Genomic DNA, 24,744 nt, shown 5'->3' on the forward strand with positions numbered 1-24,744 from the left:
AATCTTCACATGTACCCTCAAACCTAAAATAAAAGGTTTAAAAAAGAGTTGTTTCCAAAATCCTTTCTTCCAAGTAAGTTGCAAATTGTATTGAATAAGAATAACCAGGGATGGGGCCGGGTGTGTTAATCCCAGCACTTTGGGAGGCCGAGGCAGGTCAATCACAAGGTCAGGAGATCCAGACCATCCTGGCTAACACAGTGAAACCTCGGCACTACTAAAAATACAAAAAATTAGCCGAGGGTCGTGGTGGGTGCCTGTAGTCCCAGCTACTCGGGAGGCTGAGGCAGGAGAACGGAGTGAACCAAGGAGATGGAGCTTGCAGTGAGCCGAGATCGCGCCGCTGCGCTCCAGCCTGGGCAACAGTGCAAGGTTCCATCTCAAAAAAAAAAAAAAAAAAAAAAAAAGAAGGAATATGATACCTGAGATAGTTTAAAATAATGGAGGTATTGATAACCATAAAAGTTGGTTCCAGGACTGTAGGATTGATCATTTAAAAGCATAGGACATAAGGAAAATCTTAGCTATGTTGATTTAGTATTCCATTGTCATGCTTACATGATGTATCAAGACGGCTTTTCTTAAAGCCTTTTATCTTAAGAACATGATTTCTAGAGTTGCAACGGCATATCGCACAGATATGTACTATGCTTGAGTGTGATTCCTTAGGAACGAATATGATTTGAACTCATTCACATTTAGAGAGGGTGTCAAGTTGAGAACCAGGCAGATTCATTTACCCTAAAAATGACTCTAAAACAAAAGGATTGAAGAAATTAGATTCCAGAGATTCTGGGTGGGAATTTTGAAGTATATTTACATTCAAGTGGAGACAAAAGAGGCCAAAATTCAAGAATTGTGGGCTGACAGGAGAGCTGTGGATTAAGCATCAATTCTATTAAAGGGGGGCTGGGCACAGTGGGTCACACTTTTAATCCCAGGGATTCAGGAGGCTGAGGTGGGAGGATGGCTTGAACCCAGGAGTTCAAGACCAGCCTGGGCAACTTAGCAAGACCCCACTACAGGTATGACCCATTTAGTCAGAGAAAATAAGCCAAATCCCTCAGGAGGAAATCACCTAGTCCTAATACTTTGAGCAAATAAAGAATAGCACATGACAGGAGGAACATTTCAAATTTTTTTTTGAAAAGCAAAAGGAAACATGAGCAGGCCAGGGCAAAGGAAGATTTGAATGTGAGCTCTGGCCTCACAACAGGAGAGATGGGTCAGGGTAGAAGAAGAGGAGGAGGAGGAAACCTCAGAAGATCCAAGTCTTGACCAGGTGTGGAGGGGGAGCAATGGGGCACAGAGCTACTCAGAATTCTACAAACTCTTTTTTATTTATTTATTTATTTATTTATTTTGAGATGGAGTCTTGCTTTGTCACCCACGCTGGAGTGTGGTGGCACGATCTCGGCTCACTGCAACCTCTGCCTCAGCCTCCCAAGTAGCTGGGATTACAGGTGCATGCCACCACACCTGGCTGATTTTTGTATGTTTAGTAGAGATGGGATTTCACCATGTTGGCCAGGCTGGTCTTGACCTCCTGACCTCAGGTGATCCACACACCTCAGCCTCCCAAAGTGCTAGAATACAGGTGTGAGCTACAGCGAGTGGCCTGAAAACTCTTTTACACAAACCCAAGCCTCTTCTGTGCCTGTTTCCCCAGACCCCTTGGCTCCCTGGGAGACCCAGCCCTCCTCTCCAGCCGCTCCACATCTCCACACCATGTTGGTCTTGGCCCACACAGCCAGAGCTTATTTGAGAGCCCTCAGCTCTCCAGGGCACAGCTCAAGGATACAGGAATTGGCCCTGGGGTTCTCAGATCCCCTCCGAGTCCCAGGGAGTGAGTTTCCTCAAATGAGTCAGCAACCGCCACGCACAGGTTTCAACCCCAAAAGACTACGTTGCACTTGGCCTCATCTTTTAATTAGCATAGAGCCCTTAGTTCCTACTAGACCTTTGCTCCACAAGAGGGAAGTCAATACTAAGCCTCAGCAAGACATCTGTTCCCACTGTGGGCCCCGAAGCTTAGTGAAGCTAACTTGCTGGCCTCTGGAGAACCAAAGTCTATGTCTAGAAATGGTTCTAGTAACTTCTCCACACCCCGTGATGAAATAGATTACTGGGCTTTTTCCTGATGTGATGCAAGATCGAATACACTTTGTGTAATTCACATTTTATACTACACCAGCCAAAACCACACGGACACTGTGCTACTGTCTTGGGTTGGTGACTCTCCTTTCATTCTACCTAATCACCCTGTGGCCCTGGGTGACAGCCAGCCTCTCTCCAGCCAAGGAGATCACGACTACAGTTGTGTAGTATTTGGTTCACAAAAACTCTAAACAGGAAATTCATGCCATTCCAAGCTGCAGTGCAGTGCAATGGTGTGATCATAGCTCACTACAACCTTGAGCTCCTGGGTTCAAGCAATCTTTCCACCTTAGTCTACTGAGTAGCAGGGACTACAGGCATGCACCACCATGCCCAGTTCTTTTTTCGTTGGTTTGCTTTTGTAGAGACGGGAGTTTCATTATGTTGTCCAGGATGGTCTCAAACTCCTGGACTCAAGTGATCCTCTCACCTTAGCCTTCCAAAGTACTGGCATTATAGGCATGAGCCGACCATGCCTAGCCTCATATTCTTATTTTTCCTATACAATATTGGATGAGCAATATGTAGAAATACTGACTTTAACAGGTTTATTCCGTTTAGTCAGAGAAGATAAGCCAAATCCCTCAGGAGGAAATCACCCAGTCCTAATACTTTGAGCAAATAAAGAATAGCACATGACAGGAGGAACATTTCAAATTTTTTTTGAAAAGCAAAAGGAAACATGAGCAGGCCAGGGCAAAGGAAGGTTTGAATGTGAGCTCTGGCCTCACAACAGGAGAGATGGGTCAGGGTAGAAGAGGAGGAAACCTCAGAAGATCCAAGTCTTGACCAGGTGTGGAGGGGGAGCAATGGGGCACAGAGCTACTCAGAATTCTACAAACTCTTTTTATTTATTTATTTATTTTGAGATGGAGTCTTGCTCTGTCACCCAGGCTGGAGTGTGGTGGCATGATCTCGGCTCACTGCAACCTCTGCCTCAGCCTCCCAAGTAGCTGGGATTACAGGTGCATGCCACCACACCTGGCTGATTTTTGTATGTTTAGTAGAGATGGGATTTCATCATGTTGGCCAGGCTGGTCTTGACCTCCTGACCTCAGGTGATCCACACACCTCAGCCTCCCAAAGTGCTGGAATACAGGTGTGAGCTACAGCGCGTGGCCTGAAAACTCTTATACACAAACCCAAGCCTCTTCCGTGCCTGTTTCCCCAGACCCCTTGGCTCCCTGGGAGACCCAGCCCTCCACTCCAGCTGCTCCACATCTCCACACCATGTTGGTCTTGGCCCACACAGCCAGAGCTTATCTGAGAGCCCTCAGCTCTCCAGGGCACAGCTCAAGGATACAGGAATTGGCCCTGGGGTTCTCAGATCCCCTCCGAGTCCCAGGGAGTGAGTTTCCTCAAATGAGTCAGCAACCGCCACGCACAGGTTTCAACCCCAAAAGACACAGCAGAGCTCTCACCTTGACCTTCTCATGAAGCTTCACCTGCCTGTGTCTGCGCTTTTCGTTCCCGTGTGACAAGAACTTTCTTTACATCCTGTCCTTAGCCTCCCACTCTGGATTACTCCAAAGTCCATCCTCCAAGTTAGGTTCCTTAAGGAATCACTCCCAGCCTTCAGAATTGTGAGTCAAACATCTCATCTTTTTGGAAAGCCTAAATTTGAAGGCTATCCTCCCCACCAAACCACCTGTTTTTGTTTGTTTGTTTGTTTGTTTGTTCGTTTTCGTAATGCTTTGGCTCCAACTTGGAAGTCAAAACTGAGAAATTACTTCTTTAGCCTAATGAAATCCACATTTCCTTTTCTGGAGCAAAAACTCCTATCTGAACATAGACAGCCCCAGGAAAGAAAGCTCAATCAAGAGGGAAAAATACAGCAACTATATTTTTCAATTCAGAATAGGATGACACCCTCAACAAATCAAAGGATAAAGAATAAACAACATAGGTCAACAAGGAAATCAAAAGCTCATGGAAGCAGGTCAGGGCTAAAGAACACTGAAAAGTGGGATCTGGCCTAATCTGTAACAACAGAGAGGAGTGGGATGGACAAGGAAGAGGAAATCTCAGAAAACCAAAGTCCTGGACAGGTGTCGGGGATGGGGAGAGGGGCCCAGAGCCACTGAGACATCCAGAGAAAAACCCCCGCAGGGAATGATGCATCAGAGATGTGAAGACCTAAGAGCTTGCCAAGAGGAGGTCAAAAGAGTGTTTCTGCCAAGGAAGGTGGGTCGGTCGCCACCGTAATCTCAGCACTTTGGGAGGCTGAGGCTGGTGGATCACCTGAGGTCAGGAGTTTGAGACCGGCCTGGCCAACATAACGAAACCCCATCTCTACTAAAAATAAAAAAATTAGCTGGGCATGGTGGCAGGCACCCGTAATCGCAGCTACTCACAAAGCTGAGGCAGGAGAATCACTTGAACTCAGAAGAAGGAGGTTCCGGGGAGCCGAGATCATGCCACTGCACTCCAGCCTGGGTGACAGAACAAGACTCCATCTCAAAAAAAAAAAAGAGTGTTTCTAACCAGGTCAGCATGAAACAGCTTGTAGATGTGGGGAACACAGGAGCCTGACAAGGGAGGTGACCCGGGGATAGGGCTGGGCCATGAGCATAGACTAGGCATCAGGGATGATAAAGGAGTCCAGAGAACCAGATGTGGGTCCTTCGACGGTCACTGCTTGCTCAACCAAAGGAGGACCACCAACAGATTCTCCCACAGGCAGGACCACACCCAAGTGCAAATTGAGGAGGCCCCAACCCAAAGAGTCTCATTGCCAAAATTGATCTCCTTTAATAATTTCTCAGTCACCTTAGAACAGCATGTCACTTTGTATACCCCATGTTATATTGTTCATAATATTCAACAGAAGAGAGGATGATATTACTCCCAATATCGCAGGAGGTGTACACTCCCCTGTGATATTGTTCCTAATCTCCAGGGGGGAAGAAGATGATACTACTTCCAATATTGCAGTGGGGTGTACACCCCACCGTGATGGTTTTCATAATATCCACGGGGAAAGAGGATAATATTACTCCCAATATCGCAGGGGGTGTACATCCCTCCTGTGATATTTTTTGAAATATCCATGGGCAGAAACAATCATATCACTCCCAATATCGCGGGGGGTGTACACGCCCCTGTGATATTGTTCATAATATGAAGGGAAAAAACGGAATATTATTCTCTCGCCCCTGAATATTACAAACAATATCACGGGAGGAGGTTCATCCCCTGCGATATTGGGAGTAATATCATCTTCTCCTCCCCTAAATAGTACAAACAATATCACAGGTGAATGTACACCCCCTGCGATACTGGGAATAATATCAGCCTCTCTTTCCGTGAATATTACGAGCAGTATCACAGGGGGTGTGATACTGTTTGTAAAATTGTTCGTAATACCCCCAGTGATATTGTTCGTAATGTTAAGGCTGAGGTGGGAGGATAACTTGAGGTCAGGAGTTCAAGACCAGCCTGGTCAACAAGGTGAAACCCCATCTCCACTAAAAATACAAAAATTGGCTGGGCGTGGTGGCTCACACCTATAATCCCAACACTCTGGGAGGCTGAGGTGGGCAGATCACGAGGTCAGGAGATCGAGACCATCCTGGCTAACACAGTGAAACTCCGTCTCTACTAAAAATGCAAAAAATTAGCCGGGTATGGTGGCGGACTCCTGTGGTCCCAGCTACTCGGGAGGCTGAGGCAGGAGAATGGTGTGAATCCAGGGGGCAGAGCTTGCTGTGAGCCGAGATTGCCCAACTTCACTCTAGCCTGGGCGAGAGCGAGACTCTGTCTCAAAAAAAAACAAAAATTAGCTGGGCGTGGTGACAGTCACCTGTAATCCTGTCTACTCAGGAGGTGGAGGCAGGAGAATCACTTGAACCTGGGAGGCAGAGGTTGCAGTGAGCCAAGATCACGCCACTGTACTCTAGCCTGGATGACAAAGTGAGACTCCATCTCCCAAAAAAAAAAAAAAAAAAAAAGGGCTATTAAAGGAGACACTCCAAGGTAGGGCTTCCTCCAGTGGCACTTGAAGTTGGTCCCACCTGCAGGAGAATCTGTGGGTGGTCCTCTGTCGAGGAAACAGGAGGTGACTGTGGAGGGACCCACATGTGGCTCTCTGGATCTCTTCACTCTCCCTGATGTGTTGACTCAATGCTCCTGGGACAGCCATACTCCCAGGTGACCCTCCTTGTCAGGCCCTCTTACCCTCCCCTCTCAGCTGTCTCAGGCCCACCCGTTAGGAACAATCTTTTGACCCTCTTCTTGGCAAGCTGTCCTAAAGGGTCCCATCATTTCGAAAATCTCATACTTTGCAGGAAGTTTTCACTGAGTGTGTCAGTGGCTCTGTGCCCTCTCCTTCTCCCCGACACCTGGCCAGGACTTGGGTTTTTTGAGGTTTCCTCCCCCTTATCCACTTCCACCCATCTCTCCTGCTCTAGATGACACCAGGTGTCCCATGCCAATCTTCCTAGCTCTGACCTGCTCATCTGCACTTTCGGTTTCCTCACTGACCTGAAATGTTTATACTTCACTTTTGATTTCTTCAAGATATTCTTATATTTTAAAATATTGGCTGAACACGGTGGCTCATGCCTGTAATCCCAGCACTTTGGGAGGCTGAGGTGAGTGGATCACGAGGTCAGGAGTTCGAGACCAGCCTGGTCAAGATGATGAAAACCTGTCTCTCCTAAAAATACAAAAATTAGCCAAGAGTGGTGACATGCACCTGTAGTCCCAGCTACTCGGGAGGCTGAGACAGGACAATCACTTGAACCCAGGAGGCGGAGGTTGCAGTGAGCCAAGATAGCGCCACTGCATTCCAGCCTGGGTGACAGAGTGAGACTCCGTCTCAAAAATAAATAAATAAATAAAATATTAATGGCTATATTTCTCTTTTTTTCTTCTTCTTATTTGGACCCTTCTGCTGTTTGAATAGCTTTCCCAAGAGAATGTGGATTTCATTTAGACAAAAGAAATAATTTTTCAGCTTCCATTTCCAAGTTGGACCAAAGCGGTAAAAAAATTTAACCTTCGGCCGGGCGCGGTGGCTCATGCCTGTAATGCCAGCACTTTGGGAGGCCGAGGGGTGGGAACACGAGGTCAGGAGATCGAGACCATCCTGGCTAACACAGTGAAACCCCATGTCTACTAAAAAAACACAAAAAAATTAGCCGGGCGTGGTGGCGGGCGCCTGTAGTCCCAGCTACTCAGGAGGCTGAGGCAGGAGAATGGCGTGAACCCGGGAGGCGGAGCCTGCAGTGAGCCGAGATCGCGCCACTGCACTCCAGCCTGGGCGACAGAGCAAGACTCCGCCTCAAAAAAAAAAAAAAAAAAATTTAACCTTCAAATTTGGGCTTTCCTGAAAGATAAGATGATTAACCCAGAATTCTGCAGGCTGGGAATGACTCTATTAGGGACCTCAGCTTGGAGGATGAATTTTGGAATAATAGAGAGTGGGAGGCTGAGTATAGGACATAAAGGAAGTTCTTGTCACACCGGAAGGAAAAGCACAGACACAGGCAGGTGAGACTTCATGAGGTCAGGGTGAGAGCTCTGCTGTGTCTTTTGGGGTTGAAACCTGTGCATGACCGTTGGTGACTCAGTTGAGGAAACTCACTCCCAGGGACTCAACTCGGAGGGAGTCTGAGAACCTCAGGGCCAATTCCTGCTTCTTTGAGCTTCACCCTGGGGAGCCGAGAGGTTTCAAATAAGCTCTGGCTATTTGGACCAAGACCAACATTGTGTGGAAAAATACAATAGCTGATGTGGAGGGCGGGGTCTCCCAGGAAGCCAAGGAGTATGGGGAAACTGAGGCACAGAAGAGGTTTGGGTTTGTGTGAAAGCTTGAAGAGTTCTAGCACCTCACAGTCAGAGAGGCCATGGCCACACCTATGTATGTCAGCACAGGACGCCTAAACAGTCCCCCAAGGGAAAGGGGGTTCAGACCACACTTGGGATTGCCCAGGTCAAAGTGCCCAGGAACCATGACCTCCAGGGGAAACCAAGAGTTTCAGATGAATCCAGTGCTTGAGGGCAGAACCAATGAGAAAATCTAGTCACATTTCTACAGCACATCACCGTTAAAAATAGTATTCTCTGTTATGTTAGTCAAGGAGGGATGATTATTTATTAACTTCTACAGATTAGATAATGGGGTGGGGGTGGGCTCAAGGTGAGATGATTTTTTGGGTCCAGGTCTGCTCAGGACAGGCATCCCAGTCTTCAGTCTCCAAATCCACCTCCAGTCTGTCTCCCCACACTGCTCCTCAGGCCTTAGGATCCATTGACGGTGATTTCTGTGGTTCAGCTCCCACGTCAGGCAGGAAAGGCAGCTACTGGGGCTGAGATCCCACATTGCCTCCAGCCCTTGCTTCCTACCTGGCCTCCCCAGGCACCACCAGGGGCTGGGCCAGGCTGCTGTGCTGCACATGGCAGGAGTAGGGGGCTGTGTCCTGGGGGGGCACGGTCACCACAACCCAGGACTGGTAAGTGCCATTTTCATTGTGAAGAACATTTCCCCGTAGCTCAGGCTCCTGCACCTTGCTGTCCCGAGTCCAGTGCACATCAATTTTCCCTGGGTAGAAGTCGTAGGCCAGGCACTTGAGTTTCTTCTTTTCCCCTGGGGCCTGGTGGCTGGTGACCACCACAGAGGGAGGATCTGTAGAGGGAGAGAGTGTGACACCGCAGGCTTGAGGTCAACTTCTCCCCGCCCAGATCTCTTCCCACCCCCACCCCTGGCTGTCAGCGATCAGCAGAGCTCTAAGCTCTGTACCTGCCCACCCCACCCCACCCACGGCCCCAGGACACTATCCAGAATATCAAGGAAGGCTGACGCTTTCCCTCTTGCCCAGTCCCCACCCCACCCATGTATTGACTCTGACAGCAGTAAGTTGTGAATGCTCCGTGCACTTCTCCACGTTTTCCCACTTCTCAGTGGGCTTTGGAGTTTTCCTCTCCCCCATTCTCAGTCCAACTGCTTGGTTCAGCCCATGCCTCTATCCAGCAACCGCTTCCCTGCAGCACTGCACAATCCTGAGTCTCACTATGTCTCTAATCCAAGTCTCAGCTTGCAGCCATCAATCCCGCTCACACTGGCTCGCTCTTGTCCTTCCGGGGCTGACATTTTACACACCTCCCTTCTCTCCACCACCCAGATGGTAGGCATCATTGTAAAGAGAAACAACAGCGGGATTTGGAATCTGAAATCTGGAATTTGAGTCCCAGCTCTGCCTCTTACAGTGTTAACCTCACCTCTCTGACCTCAGGCTCCTTGTCTGTCCATTGGAGATGATTTGGGGACACCCATCAAGAAAGAATAGCCTTCCTGACCCATTCTGAATGAAATTTTTGAGATGTTCTTTTTGGACCACAAATTACATCATCCCAGGGAAGGAATGAATCCTAAAAGATGAAAGCTGGGGACCGGAGGGACATCCAGGAACAAATGAGACCAGACTAAGATGTTGCCTGAGCTCCTAGCCTAAGATCATCTTTTATTCTGGGCTCAGTACTGGGGAGCAGGAAGTAGTGAGTACCTTGCCGGTCCAGGATATTTTTGCTGTATTTCAGGTATTTCCGCAGAGTCGCAGGGCACTCCTCCTCCAGGTAAGCCTTGGCCCGCTGCACGTAGACTGGTTCTGCCTCCCACTTCTGCTTGGTGATCTGGGCTGCTGGATCCAAGGCGACCCAGGCTGGGATCTCTTTGTTGAATTCAATGTAATCCTTTCCATCGTAGTAATACTTCCAGAATGATCCGCTGCTTCTGTTATTCTCGATCTCACAACCGAACCTTCCATGCAAGTTGTGAGACCCTGAAAACTCCCCCGACCCCACAGAGAGACAGTCAGCCTCGTGCAAAATTTATCGAAATAACTCTTAGTCCTGCACACTGGGCATCCCAAAAGAAATAAAGGATTTTGCAATTCAAGCATGCAATCCCTTTATCAAGACAAATAGGTTATTACTCCAATAGATACAGCAGACAGAGAGGGGCTAACTCAGTTGGATTTGGCATTTCAGGTTTGTCTCAGATGAGACATGTTCCTCCTTAAGAGAGCTACAGGCTGGGTGCTGTGGCTCATGCCTGTAATCCCAGCACTTTGAGAAGCTGAAGGGAGTGGATCGCTTGAGCCCAGGAGTTCGAGACCAGCCGGAGTGACATGGCAAAATCCCACCACTAAAAAAATTTAAAAATTAGCACAGCATGGAGGTGTATGCCTGTAGCCCCAGCTACTCAGGAGGCTGAGGTGGGAGGATCACGTCAACCTGGGAAGTCAAGGCTGCAATGAGTCAAAATCACATTACTGCATTTCAGCCTGGGTGACAGAGTGAGACCCTACCTCAAAAAAAAAAAAAAAGAAAAAAACCACTGGGCTCAGTGGCTCACACTTGTAATCCCAGCACTTTGAGAGGCTGAGGAGGACAGATCACCTTAGGTCATGAGTTCGAGACCAGCCCGACCAACATGATGAAACCCCCATCTCTACTAAAAATATAAAATTAGGCTGGGTGCAGTGGCTCACGCCTGTAATCCCAGCACTTCGAGAGGCTGAGGCCAGAGGATCACCTGAGGTCAGGAGTTTGAGACCAGCCTGGCCAACATGGTAAGACCTCGCCTCTACTAAAAATACAAAAATTTGCTGGGTGTGCTGGCACACACCAGTAATCCCAGCTACTCGGGAGGCTGAGGCAGGAGAATCACTTGAAAGTGGGGGACAGAAGTTGTAGTGAGCTGAGATGGTGCCATTGTACATCAGCCTGAACGACAGAACAAGACTCTGTCTCAAAAAAAAAAAGACAAAATTAACCAGGCGTAGTGACACATGCCTGTAGTGACACATGCCTGTAGCCTGTAGTCCCAGTTACTCAGGAGGCTGAGGCAGGAGAATCGCTTGAACCCAGGAGGCAAAGGTTGCAGTGAGCCGAGATTGTGTCATTGCACTTCAACCTGGGCAACAAGAGCAAAACTCTGTCTCAAAAAAAAAAAAAAAGAAAGAGCTACAGAATATAGATAGATTTCTATCTCTTCTACAGCATCTCTTCTAAGGAGAATTATTTGTTTTAATTTATGCTGAGTTCTGAGGAAGCTGTCACAACCACACCAAAGTGTACTTCCAAATTGGATAGAAACTATTTGTGATTTCATATGAGAAAGGAAGACTCTCCTTTTCTTTCAGTTCTAGGAAGAGTTAATATCATCACCTAAGTAACCCTAATCTGATCACTCTTCTTTCTTCCTTTCTGGTGTTTGATATAATTTTTTTTTTTTTTTTTTTTTTTTTTTGTTTGAGATGGAGTCTGGCTCTGTCGCCCAGGCTGGAGTGCAGTGGCCGGATCTCAGCTCACTGCAAGCTCTGCCTCCCAGGTTCACGCCATTTTCCTGCCTCAGCCTCCCGAATAGCTGGGACTACAGGCGCCCGCCACCTCACCCGGCTAGATTTTTGTATTTTTTAGTAGAGACGGTGTTTGATATCTTTATTCCAAATCTCTAAAGTCCCAACCTTCTTGCCCATTAGCCACAACTCTCAGAAATGGATCTCCTTACGGTGGGGGACACAGCCTCTTCATTCTGATTTTAAAAGCAGGTGTATACCCAGCACTGGTTGGTGCTGTTGGCATAGACACTGACAGCTCTCAAGGTCACCTGTCTGGGCTCATGACCCAGGTCTCTCCCCGCCCCCACCTGGTGTGCTGCCTGAACTGGAGCCAGTCACCTCCCTGTGCCTCTATTTCCTCACCTCTGAAATGGCAATGCCAAGAGCACTGTTTCAGGGGGCGATTCTGAACATTATATATGCTCACAGATGGGCCTGGCACAAAGTAAGTGCTCAGTAAATGTCAGCTACTCTTATTTCCTTTTTTTGTTTTTTGTTTTTAGACAACATTTTGCTCTTGTCACCCCGGCTGGAGTCCAATGGTAGGATTTCAGCTCACTGTAACCTCTGCCTCCTGGGTTCAAGCAATTCTCCTGCTCCTGCCTCAGCCTCCTGAGTAGCTGGGACCACAGATGTGTGCCATCATGCCGGGCTATTTTTGTATTATTAGTAGAGATGGGCTATCACCATGTTGGCCAGGGTGGTCTCGAACTCCTGACCTCAGGTGATCCACCTGTCTCAGCCTCCCAAAGTGCTGGGATTACAGGTGTGAGGCACCGAGCACTGCCTACTGTTATTTTCTAAAACCTTGTATTCATCTCTTCATCCTCCTTCCTCGTAATTATCCATTTTGACATTTCTATTCCTGTCCATCAAAGCTTCTCCCAGTGTCTTTTCTGGTCACCTGTGCCCCCTCCTCTCCTATTGCTGACACACAGCCCTGGCCATTTTCCTTACCAAGACCTCCCACCCCACATCCTTCAAACGTCTGCCTATCTCTTTCTTGCCTCCTTTTGGAAACTCAGATCCCATGTAGCACCTTGGGCATTTTTGTACTTAGTAGCCCATCTTTTGCCACCCACTCTATGATAATTTAACAACAGCAGTTCACCAGGCCTGAGGTTGGCTGCCTTGGGGCTGGCAGTGTGGTTTAGCAGAAAAAGTGCTGGGCCGGGGGCACAGGGACCATCTCTGCGCGGGCTCTGCCATCAGCTCCTCCAACCATAGTGCAGGTGGCCCTTCCCGGGTCTGCATCTTATGGTGAGGAGAAATTTTAGGGCTGCAGGGAACTCTAACAGCCCGCGGTTTTGAATCCAGCACTTCCTGAGCCCTCAGCATGGGCTACGGTCTGTGCCGGGTGCTTTTCTCTGTTCTTTCCACAAATTTCAATTGAGCCAATATTGGCTGCACCGTCCTAGGCAATGGAGCTGCAAGGGAGATTAGGACAGACTGTGACATCCTTCATAGAATAGACACAGTTAAATATTACACACTTGTTTGGAGATAGGTCTCAGTGCTCCAATGTTTGCAGATTTCGACCAGATATTTTGGGAACGTTTCACTGTCAACAGCTGGGACTGGCGGAGCCACCAGGTGAACCCAGGTCTGAGTAACTTTCAGAGTGGCTCACTTTCCAGGCAACCTCCCTCGACAGGGGTGAGTCTGATGCCTTCTCACAGGGGGGATCAGCCTCTGATGCATGAGGTGTGGAGGTGAGAGGTCAGAGCTGCCTGGATAGGAAGTGACTCTGTCATCACTTCTGGTGTGAGCTGAGGCCTGGAATGAGGATGGGGCAATCGATGGGGAAGTGGGGAGCACCTGTACTGTGGGGTGGGCGGGATGCGGACATGTCTGCATTTCTGCTGTGTCTTCTGTTCCTTCTCTGGGATTGGGACTATTTCCATCCTGCTAACCCCTTGCCACTCACACTTGGGGGACTGCCTCTTGGGTTAGACCTTCCACCCCCGTGGTCTGTTGTTTACTGACCATTACTGTCGTTGTAATACGCCACGATGTCGTTCAGGGTCTCCATAAAGATGTCCTCCCTGGCCTTCTGAAGTTGGCTGTCCTGCTTCCAATCCTCCATTCCTTCCACCTGTCTCCAGAGTCCCACAGGCTGAGACTTCCTGTCTTTACTGTTGTATCTAAAGAACTGGAGGTCATTGAGTGAGCCAAGGGCCTGAAACTGGGGGATGTCTTCAACAAGCTTGGACAGTCCAGTGTAGATATAGGTCAGAGAGTAATGACCTGCAAAAGAAAAGACGGTTGAGGTCCATGCAAGGGTCCCACTGTGGGGCTGCACAGGGCTAGGAGGGGAGGCCTGCCCACAGGCTTCTTTCTCCCTAGCTCTTTCTTCTATCATCAACCTTACACTACTGGAGGCTCACTCAAGTGAATATGCTCTCCTTTCATGCTAAGGATGATATTTCAGAGACCATCCTGTGTCTTCACTACATTGTTTCCTCTGCTTGGCACATAAGAAGATAACATTACTCAGCCTCCTCGAAGATACATTGGGACCATGTGACTGAGTTTTGTCAAAAGAGAATGTGAGCAGAAGTGATGTCTTTCTTCTGGTCCAAGACCCTACCAGCTGGCTTGTCCCTTTTGTTTCTCATCCCTTGAGGTGACAACTTTGAAGGCCACAGGATAATATGAAAGAGTCTCAGTATGCAATTAGCCTGGATCCCTGAGTCACCCCATGGAGGAATGGAACCTTGCCCAATGTGCATGGAATCTGGCATGCATTAGAAATTAACATTTCTAGGCTGGCCTCCGTGGCTCATGCCTGTAATCCCAGGACTTTGGGAGGCCAAGGCAGGCGGATTACTTGAAATCGGGAGTTGAAGACCAGCCTGGCCAACATGGTGAAACCCCATCTCTACTAAAAATACAAAAATTAACTGGGCGTGGTGGTGTGGGCCTGTAATCACAGTTACGTGGGAGGCTGAGGCAGGAAAATCACTTGAACCGGAGAGGCAGAGGTTACAGCAAGCAAAGATCATGCCACTGTGCTCCAGCCTGGACGACAGAGTGAGACTCCATCTCAAAAAAACAAATTAACATTTCGAGCTTAACCTGACAAATACATATGGTTAGAAAGGGTAGAAAGGAGAATTTACTAGAAGATTCAAGAAACGACCCAGACTGAATTAGCACAGTATAAGACTAGGATGGAGCTCAGAATTACTGGGGTTATACCTTACATTTTGGTACAAGGTGGAATCTGGGAGAGAGGGACATTTCCATAATAGTTCCATAATTATTTTATGATACAATTTATACAGGTGCTAATAATGTTGGAGGTCATATGGCAGAATCCTAGTTCAATTACTAAAATTATTCTTGCTCATGAGTTTCTAAATGTGATTAACCTTTAAATCAGTAGACCTTACAATTGAATTCATAGACATAGAGAGTAGAAGGATGGGTTACCAAAGGCTGGGAAAAGTAGTGGCAGGGGTGGGGGGAAATTGGGAGGACGGTTAATGGGTACAAAAAAATATAGTTAGAAAACGATTTGATAGTACAACAAGGTGACTCTAGTCAATAATAATTTAACCGGGGCCAGGTGTGGTGGCTCACGCCTATAATTCCGACACTTTGGGAGGCTGAGGGGGGGTGGGTCACTTGAGGTCAGGAGTTCGAAAACGACCTGGTCAACATGGTGAAACCCCATCTGTACTAAAAATACATAAATTAGCCGGGCGTGGTGGCAAACGCCTGTAGTCCTAGTGACTCGGAAGGCTGAGGCAGGAGAATCACTTAAACCCAGGAGGCAGAGGTTGTAGTGAGCCAAGATTGCACCATGGCATTCCAGCCTGGGCAACTCTGTCACAAAAAAGAAAAAAAAGAATGAATGAGACCTACTCTTTGATAGCACAACAGGGTGACTATAGTCAATAATAATTTAATTAGGGCCAGGTGCAGTGGCTCATGCCTGTAATTCCAGCACTCTGGGAGGCTGAAGTGGGTGGATCACTTGAGGTCAAGAGGTCAAGACCAGTCTGGCCAACATGGTGAAACCCCATCTCTATTAAACATACATAAGTTAGCCATGTGGCAGTGCACATCCGAGGCAGGATAATTGCTTGAACCCAACAGGCGGAGGTTGCAGTGAGCCAAAACCACGCCACTGCTCTCCAGCCTGGATGACAGAACAAGACTTTGTCTCAAAAAAATCATCATCATCATCATAATTTAATTGTACACTTTAAAATAACCAAAAGAGAGGCCAGGCGCAGTGGCTCACGCCTGTAATCCCAGCACTTCGGGAGACTGAGACGGGCACATCACAAGGTCAGGAAATCAAGACCAGCCTGGCCAGCATGGTGAAACCTGTCTCTACTAAAAACACAAAACAATTAGCCGGGCGTGGTGGTGGGTGCCTGTAGTCCCAGCTACTTGGGAGGCTGAGGCAGGAGAATGGCTTGAACCTGGGAGGCAGAGGTCGCAGTGAGCCAAGATCGTGCCACTGCACTCCAGCCTGGGCGACAGAGTGAGACTCTGTCTCAAAAATAAATAAATAAATAATCAAATAAATTTTTAAAATAAAATAAAACAACCAAAAGAGTGTAACTGGATCATCTGTAACACCAAGGATAAAAGCTTGAGGGGATGGATACCTCATTCTCGATGATGTGATTATTTCACATTGCAAGCCTGAATCAAAAAGTCTCATGTACCCCATAAATATATACGCATATTATGCATCCACAATTTTTTTTAATTTACAAAAAAGTCAGTAGACCTTGAGTAAAGTGGATTATTCTCCATAGAGGTGGGCCTCATCCAATCAGTTGAAGACCTTAAGAGAAAAAGCCGGCCAGGAGCAGTGGCTCAAGCCTGTAATCCCAGCACTTTGGGAGGCCGAGACGGGGGGATCATGAGGTCAGGAGATTGAGACGATCCTGGCTAACGCAGTGAAACCCCGTCTCTACTAAAAAAAACACAAAAAAATTAGCCGGGCCTGGTGGCAGGCACCTGTAGTCCCAGCTACTCGGGAGGCTGAGGCGGGAGAATGGCGTAAACCCGGGAGGCGGAGCTTGCAGTGAGCTGAGATCCAGCCACTGCACTCCAGCCTGGGCAACAGAGTGAGACTCTGTCTCAAAAAAAAAAAAAAAAAAGAGAAAAAGCCTCGGAGGTCTCCTAAAGAAGAAAGAATTCTGCCTACAGTCTGCCCTCAGACTCAAGACTAAGACATCAACTCTTGCCTGGGTCTCCGGCCTGCTCTACTGCTCTGAAGATTTAGGACTTCTTACTCCTCCCAATAGTGTCAGTCAATTTCTCAAATAAATCTCTATTCTCACTCTCTCTCTCTCTTTTGCATACATATAATGTAAATCTCTTCCTGTGTGTGTGTATGCGTGTGTATACAGCGTATGTATGTATGTACGTATATATGTATATGTGTACAATCCATTAGCTCTGTTTCTCTGGAGAACCTTGAATAACTCAGATTTTGGTGCAGAATGGGATTAACATTCCAAAGTGATTGTTATACAATGAACATGAAACACCTTTTTTGACAATTTGTAAATGTCACCAATTTTAAACTCACACAACTGAGAAGCCATTTGCTTCCATGTCTTTATCCTGCACATTCTCATGCCACAAACAGCCTCCTTCCCCTGTCCTAGAAGTGACTCTTGATCTCCTCAAGCTCCCACTGCCTTCTCTTCCGGCCACTCGCCTTCCAGACCTACTGCAGCTGTGTCTCAGTGTGGGTTGAGGGCACCGGTTTCCTTCTAGCACCATCCCTCCAGCCGACCTGCCTTTCCACTTTCCCCTTGGGGTTGCTCTCTCTTTCCAACAGCATCAGGCAGGTGCACCCAGCCACCAGAAGGAGGGAAGGAACAGGAGCAGAAGCAGCTCCAGGCGTGTGATTCCTGCTCCGTCCTGGCTGTCTGACCCCAAGCAGGTCGCTTGGTCTTTGGAGTCTTTGTTTTCACTGTAAACTAAGGATTTTAGATTCAGATTCCTGAAGGTCTTATTTCGGGCGAGCGCAGAGGCTCCCTGAATGCTCCTGGAAGTGTGTGAGCTGAGTGAATTGACAGCCTTGGGCACCCTTTCCTGCCATATGCCAGGGAATCCCAGTGCATCCAGCCCTTCTCCCAGCTACATGTCCTATTCCTCACCTCCTTCCAGTCCTCTCCAGCACCCATCCCTGACTTTCCACACTCACCATCTTGGGTCTCCTGGGGGACAGCAGGATCCAGAAGGAGCAGCAGAGACAGCAGGACAGGCACCATTCTTACCATCGTGTCTGCTTGAAGGGTTCTGGGCAGGAGGCACAGGTATTATCCTGGGTCCTGGGGCCCTGCCCAGGGGAGGGCCTGAATCTACAGGCCAATGGGAGTGCCAGGACGGGCTCCTCCCCTAATTGAGAAAAAAAAAAAAACATGATTCACAAGCTAGGCTGGGCAGAGGTTGTGATGAATGAGTCTACACACACGTTATACAAATTCAGAACTGAGACAGTTGATCTCTAGACTGAGGCTTTGTGTGTGCCTGGGGTGGAAGGATGCAAGTGGGTGGGAGGTATGTGTGGTGGGTGGCAGGTGTCTGGGATGTGTCACCCTTCCAGTCTATTATGACACCCTCTGGAATCACTTGGGTGTTGTCAAACCAGACTTCATCCCTGCCTTCTGGAAAAACTCAACATGTCCAGGATACGGACTGGTTAGTCCCCAGCTGGGGTGAGACCCTCACTCTCCCTCACCCGAAACTGCCAGAGCTGTCTGGAGGACATGCACATTGCCATCTCTCCCTCCTTCCTTTCGGTGCCTGTGGAACCCCAGCCTTCCACGATGGAAACAGAAATAGCCGCATCCTCCTTTTGCAGCCTCCCTGGCAATAGAACGAGCAGGTTTGCACGGGGTTTATGCCCAGCAAGTCAAAGCTACTACTGTGGACATCAGGTCAAGTGTCTGGGAAACAAAGAGGTGGGTGCAGTGGACAATGCCTTCTGGTGGTCTTGGCAGCGGTCGCAACTGCCAGTTCCTGGGGGCAGTGGGGCTGCAGTAGCTATGGGGGCGTCTGGGTTCCAGTCCCAGGTGGTGTCTTTGGTTTACACTGGGCCTCTAATGTCCCCTGCTGTCTGCTGTCGTGTGTTTACAGGGCTGGGTCCCACTGTGATTTTGACTGGTCTGCTTCTGCAAATCGCGAGCCTAGATTCTCAGTCTTACTAGGGAAGCAAGGGCTGGAGGCAGCATGGAGTCTCAGCCCCAGAAGCCATCCTTTCTGCCTAACATGAGACAGATAAACCTCAGAAATCACCTTCACCAAGCTGGACACAGTGACTCACACCTGTAAGTCCAGTACTTTGGGAGTCCAAGGCAGGAGGATTGCTTGAGGCCAAGAGTTCAAGACCAGCCTGGGCAACAAAAGGAGACCCAGTCTTTACAAAGAAAAAAAATTGTTTTAATTAGCCAGGCATGGTGGTACACATCTGTAGTCCCAGCTACATGAGAGGCTGGGGCAGGAAGATCGCTTGAGCCCAGGAGGTCAAGGCTGTGATGTGTTGGATTGCACTACTGCACTCCAGCCTGGGCAACAGATCTAGACGCTATCTCTAAACAAGAAAGAAAGAAATTACCCTCAATGGTATCATCAAGGCTGGGGGAGCAGCGCATGAAGACAGACAGTGGTGGATTTGGAGACAGAAGTCTGGAATGCCTGCCCTCAGCTGACTGACACCCCAAAATTGCCTCTCCTTGAAAATTTTCCTACTGTCTAAACCGTAGAGCCTTACAAGCAGTAACCTTCTTGCCTATCACAACAGAGATGGTATTTTTTGTAATTTGATTTTCTCATTGGTTCTGCTCCCAAGCACTGGATTCATCTGAAACTGTTGGTTTTCCCTGGAGGCCATGGTTCCTGACACTCTGACCTGGGTAATCCCAAGCATGGCCTGGCCTCCTGTCCTTTGAAGTTGTTCAGGTGTCCCCTGCTGTATATACATGATATACATAGGTGTGGCCATGGCCCCTCAGGCTGTGAGGTGCCAGAACTCTGGGAGTGAGTTTCCTCAACTGAGTCACCAACCGCCATGCACAAGTTTCAACCCCAAAGGACACAGTAGAACTCTCACCTTGATCTTCTCATGAAACCTCACCTGCCTAGGCCCCCGCTTTTTCTTCCTGTGGGACAAGAGCTTCCTTTACATCCAAAGCTCAGCCATTCGTTCTGTATTACTCCAAAATCCATCTTTCAAGCCAGGTTCCTGAAGAAAATCATTTTCAGTTTTCAGAATTCTGGCCAACCATCTCATCTTTCTTGAAAGCCCAAATTTGGAGGCTATACCTTTTTTTTTTTTTTTTTTGAGAGGGAGTATCACTCTGTCGCCTAAGCTGGAGTGCAGTGGCACGATGTCAGCCGACTGCAACCTCTGCCTCCTGGGTTCAAGTGATTCTCCTGCCTCGACCTCCCGATTCACTGAGTTTACAGGCGCCCACCACCAGTCATGGCTAATGTTTTATATTTTAGTAGAGATGAGGTTTCACCATGTTGGTCAGGCTAGTCTTGAACTCCTGACCTCAAATGATCCACCCACCTCGGCCTCCCAAAGGGCTGGGATTACAGGCATGAGCCACTGCACCCGGCGTTACCTTTTTTTTCTTTTTTTCTTTTTTTTTTCTCTGATGCTTTGACTTCCATTTGAAAATTAAACTCAATGCTGGGCTCGGTGGCTCATGCCTGTAATCCGAGCACTTTGGGAGGCCGAGGCGGGCAGATCACAAGGTCAGGAGTTCAAGACCAGCCTGGCCAACATAGCGAAACCCCGTCTCTACTAAAAATACAAAAATTAGCTGGGCATGGTGGCATGCGCCTGTAAATCCCAGCTACTTGGGAGGCTGAGGCAGGAGAATTACTTGAACTGGGACCCAGGAGGCGGAGGTTGCAGTGAGCTGAGATTGCACCACTGTGCTCTAGCCTGGGCTACAGAGCAAGACTCCATCTAAAAAAAAAAAAGAAAGAAAGAAAGAAAGAAAGAAAATTAAACTCAAAAAGTGATTCCTTTAGCCTATATGTAATTCACATTCCCTTCTTCTGGGGTAAAAAACTCTATCCGAATATAGAGGGCCCCAGGGAAGAAAACAAACAGTCAAGAGAAGGAAATACAGAATCAATATTTTGATATATATGATGACAGCTTGGGCAAATAAAATATAAAAGATAAACATTCCATATCAATGAGGAAATCAAAATCCATGTGAGCTGGGCAAGGCTAGTGAAGATTTGAATATGAGATCTGGCCTCATCTGTGACCGGAGAGAGGGATGGGGGTGGACAAGGTAGAGGAAACCCAGCCCGGGCCAGGTGTGGGAGAGGAGGAGAGGGCCTCAGAGCCACGAAGCAGTTGGAGAACACGTCCTGCAAGGAGTCAGAGTTCAGAGACGATGGGAAGGCCTAAGGCAGTTTGTCCAGAATATGTCGAAAGATTGTTCCCAACCAGGTGGGCATGGGACAGCTGAGAGGAGGCGGTCACAAAGGCCTAACAAGGGACCTGGGAGTGAGGCTGTGCCACGGGCATCAGCTCGGCACACCAGGGATGATAAAGGGGTCCAAGGAATCACAGGTGGGTCCTTCCACGGTCATTTCCTGTTTCCCCAACAGAGGACGACCCACAGGTTCTCCTACAGCCAAGACCAACTTCAAGTGCAATTGGAGGAAGCTCCAACCCAAAGAGTCTCATTATCATAAATTATCTCCTTCTTTAATAATGTCCCAGTCACTTTATTTTATTTTATTGAGACAGAGTCTTGCTCTGTCACCCAGACTGGAGTGCAGTGGCACAATCTCGGCTCACTACAACCTCTGCTTCCCAGGTTCAAGTGATTCTCCTGCCTCAGCTTCCCAAGGGCTAGGATTACAGGCACGTGCCACCACGCCCAGCTAATTCTTGTATTTTTTCAGTAGAGATGAGGTTTCATCATGTTGCCCAGGCTGGTCTCGAACTCCTGACCTCAAGTGATCCAACCGCCTCAGCCTCCCAAAGTGCTGGGATTACAGGTGTGAGTCACCACACCCGGCCCCCAGTCACTTTAGAATAACATGTTGCTTTGTATTCGGAGGGTCTCTCTGCAAAATAGGCCATCAACCGTGAGCGTACCTGGAAAGACCTGGTTTCCAAATAACTGGCTTCCTCTGCGTAAAACGAGTCTTATTGTATGCTTTAAAAGTTATCTTGGCTGGGTGTAGTGGCTCACGCCTGTAATCCCAGCACTTTGGGAGGCTGAGGTGGGTGGATCACGAGGTCAGGAGTTCAAAATCAGCCTGGCCAAGATGGTGAAACCCTGTCTCTACTCAAAACACAAAAAAATTAGCCGGGCATGGTGGTGGGCACCTGTAATCCCAGCTACTACGGAGGCTGAGGCAGAGAATTGCTTGAACCTGGGAGGCAGAGGTTGCAGTGAGCTGAGATTACGCCACTGCACTCCAGCCTGGGCAACAGAGGAGACTCGGTCTCAAAAAGAAAAAAGAAAAAAAATATATATATATATATATATATCTTGAGAAAAATTGGCAAAAGGGGAGATGGCACAGAAAGATGGAGAACCCCTGACCGAGAGGAAAGGGGCAGTCAGAGAACACAGGCTGTGATGGAAAGGATACACTAATGGCCGTGCCCCATTCAGTGTATGGCATTGCATTGCCGGAGGGCTCAGGAGGATCTCCAGATGCCAGCAAGACCCCAGCCTCAGCCAGTTTCCAGGTTCTTGACACCATCTAGAGAAAGAATTCAGGGACAATTCAGAATGAAGCGAAAGGCAAGAAGCTTTTATTGCAAAGTGAAAGTGCACACAGGCATACTCGTGAGAATAGTCACGCACACAGTTACAGTTTCTAATTTTACAGGTGTTTCTTGAATTAGGGAGTAGAATAAACATAGATATTCTGGCCGGGCACGGTGCCTCACACCTGTAATCCCAGCACTTTGGGAGGCCGAGGTGGGTGGATCGCTTGAGCCCAGGAGTTTGAGACCAGCCTGGGCAACATAGTGAGACCCCATCTCTATAAAAAATGAACAAAAATTAGTCGCATGTCATGGAGAATGCCTGTAGTCCTAGCCACTTGGGAGGCTGAGCCAGAAGGATTGCTTGAGCCCGGGAGTTCAAGACTGCAGTAAGCCATGATTGCACTCCAGCCTGGGTGACAGAGGCAGGTGAGACCCTGTCTCAAAAAAATAAGAATAATAATGAGATATTCTAGAAAAGGAGGGAAGTACAGGACACCCCCTCCATTACTGCCCACTTTCTCCCTTATTTGGGCTTGTCCGGAAGAGTCATGGACATGTCACCCTGGCCGGGATTTTGGCCATTTTCTCTCCATTATTTGGGGTTTTCTGTTATCCTGTGGTTTCTTTGCCTAGTTCTTATTTCAACTGTTGTTTGGGTTCTCCATCCTCCTGCGCCCACCCAGTGCTATTCCTGTCTCAATTAGACACATCCACTGGACTAAAGCTCCCAGAACCTGATTCCAACCTCCCTTTTGCATTGATCGCCCCCACCTACCCCACCCCTCAACTGTCTTCAGGAACTCTGTTTCCACCAGATTGGCTTCAATAACCCTCAACTATGTCTGGCACTGTTTCTTCTTGTCTTTGCTCATTCACCCGGAGATCTGTTTTTGGAAGTGTTCGTTGATTGTCTTCTTCCTGCCAAGAATTGGGCTAAGCCCTAGGGACAGAGGAAGGAGCAGGGGAAACCCCATCCCTGTCCTTATGAAACGTGTCCCCATCTGCCAGCAGAAATTCTATCCCTGTTCACACATCCTGCTCACCCACAACCCCTCCCACAAAGCCCTCCCCAATTCCATTTCAGGTTTTCGTTCTTTCTCCAACAAAGCTCTTGGTAACACTGACCATCAGTACCAGCAACAGGAGTGTTGGAAGCCCAATTTGTTATTCGATTTATGAGGTTTTGGTAATCGGGTTACAAAACCTATTTTTTTTGTTATGAGGTTTAATAATTAGGCATTACTAAGGGTTTTGGTTTTTTTGTTTGTTTGTTTTTGTTTTGTTTTGAGACAGAGTCTCACTTACTCTGTAACCCAGGCTGGAGTGCAGTACCACGATCTCGGCTCACTGCCACCTACACCTCCTGGGTTCAAGCAATTCTCCTGCCTCAGCCTCCCAAGTAGCTGGGATTACAGGCATGCACCACCATGCCCGGGTAACTTTTGTATTTTTAGTAGAGACGAGGTTTCACCATGTTGGCCAGGCTGATCTCTAACTGCTGACCTCAAGTGATCCACCTACCTGGGCCTCCCAAAGTACTGGCATTACATACAGGCATGAGCCACCGCACCCAGTCTATTAAGGTTTATTTATTTATTTATTTATTTATTTATTTATTTATTTATTTATTTTGTCTGTTGTATCCTGGTAACTGCAAAAGATAAGGGAATTCTTTCTGCCCTATTACAGAAATTGCCTGATTTTCAGATGGTGATTTGAGTCAATAATTTCTGCAATTGAGCTTAATCTCTTTTCTTTAAGCTTTCTACCACTTTTGAACTCAAACATTCCAGCCCTTGGTCCTGAAATTCCTCGTACTCTTCACTCTATCCAGTCACTTGGGACATGAGGTGCTGCCTTTAAGTACCAAAATAAAAGTCCTAAACCCCTCAGACAGACTAACGAACCCTCGTGTGGGTAAAAGATCCCATAATTTTAAGTCCTGGCTCTGGCGAGACCGGAGACTGATCATGCCCCCATTAGACTTCAATGCCTTTCCCTTACTAATCATTACTAGATTTTCTCAAAAGCAAGCTTGAGAGAATGAAAGACCCAAAGACCCCTTTGCTTACTTCATCCAACCACGCAGCGCCTTCCTGCTATTTTCATGATTCCAATATGACAGTCTGGTCCAAAAAGAGTTTCCTCTTGATCAATGACTACCATATTCAGAGTAGTTTTGACCGGTTTCCCAAGGATGTACAGAAAGCTGACTTCTGCCAGGCATGGTGACTCACATCTGTAGTCCCAGCACCTTGGGAAGGCTGAAGCAGGAAGATTGCTTGAGTTCAGGAGTTCAAGACCAGCCTGGGCAACACAGTGATACTCCTATTTCAAAAAAGAAAGGAAACAGAGAAAGAAAGAAATAAGGAAATAAGGAAATGAAGGAAGGAAGGAAGGAAGGAAGGAAGGAAGGAAGGAAGGAAGGAAGGAAGGAAGGAAGGAAAGAAAGAAAGAAAGAGAGAGAGAAAGAAAGAGAGAAAGAGAGAAAGAAAGAGAGAA

At 47.9% G+C, this 24,744-nt stretch overlaps 1 protein-coding gene across 1 annotated transcript; it reads right to left on the reverse strand.

Annotated features, from left to right (window-relative positions):
• Positions 1-8,226: 8,226 nt before the first annotated feature.
• On the reverse strand, positions 8,227-17,897 carry LOC111530178 (zinc-alpha-2-glycoprotein). The gene is made up of 4 exons (XM_023197259.1): positions 17,686-17,897; positions 13,488-13,748; positions 9,663-9,938; positions 8,227-8,785 (listed from the first exon to the last, which is right to left on the reverse strand). The coding sequence occupies exons 1-4, from the start codon at positions 17,759-17,761 to the stop codon at positions 8,502-8,504; spliced, it is 897 nt and encodes a 298-aa protein (XP_023053027.1). The 5' UTR covers positions 17,762-17,897; the 3' UTR covers positions 8,227-8,501.
• Positions 17,898-24,744: the final 6,847 nt, after the last annotated feature.

The sequence above is a fragment of the Piliocolobus tephrosceles genome, chromosome 8, assembly GCF_002776525.5.
Source record: "Piliocolobus tephrosceles isolate RC106 chromosome 8, ASM277652v3, whole genome shotgun sequence".
In the NCBI taxonomy this organism is placed as follows: Eukaryota; Metazoa; Chordata; class Mammalia; order Primates; family Cercopithecidae; genus Piliocolobus; species Piliocolobus tephrosceles.

Excerpts from the sequence above, each read along its gene's own strand:
- LOC111530178 (XM_023197259.1), bottom strand. The coding sequence starts at position 17,761 with ATGGTAAGAATGGTGCCTGTCCTGCTGTCTCTGCTGCTCCTTCTGGAT. Across the intron at positions 9,939-13,487 it reads GTATTACAACGACAGTAATG|GGTCTCACAACTTGCATGGA; the intron begins GTCAGTAAACAA and ends GGGAGTTTTCAG. Across the intron at positions 8,786-9,662 it reads AAATATCCTGGACCGGCAAG|ATCCTCCCTCTGTGGTGGTC; the intron begins GTACTCACTACT and ends CTCCCTCTACAG.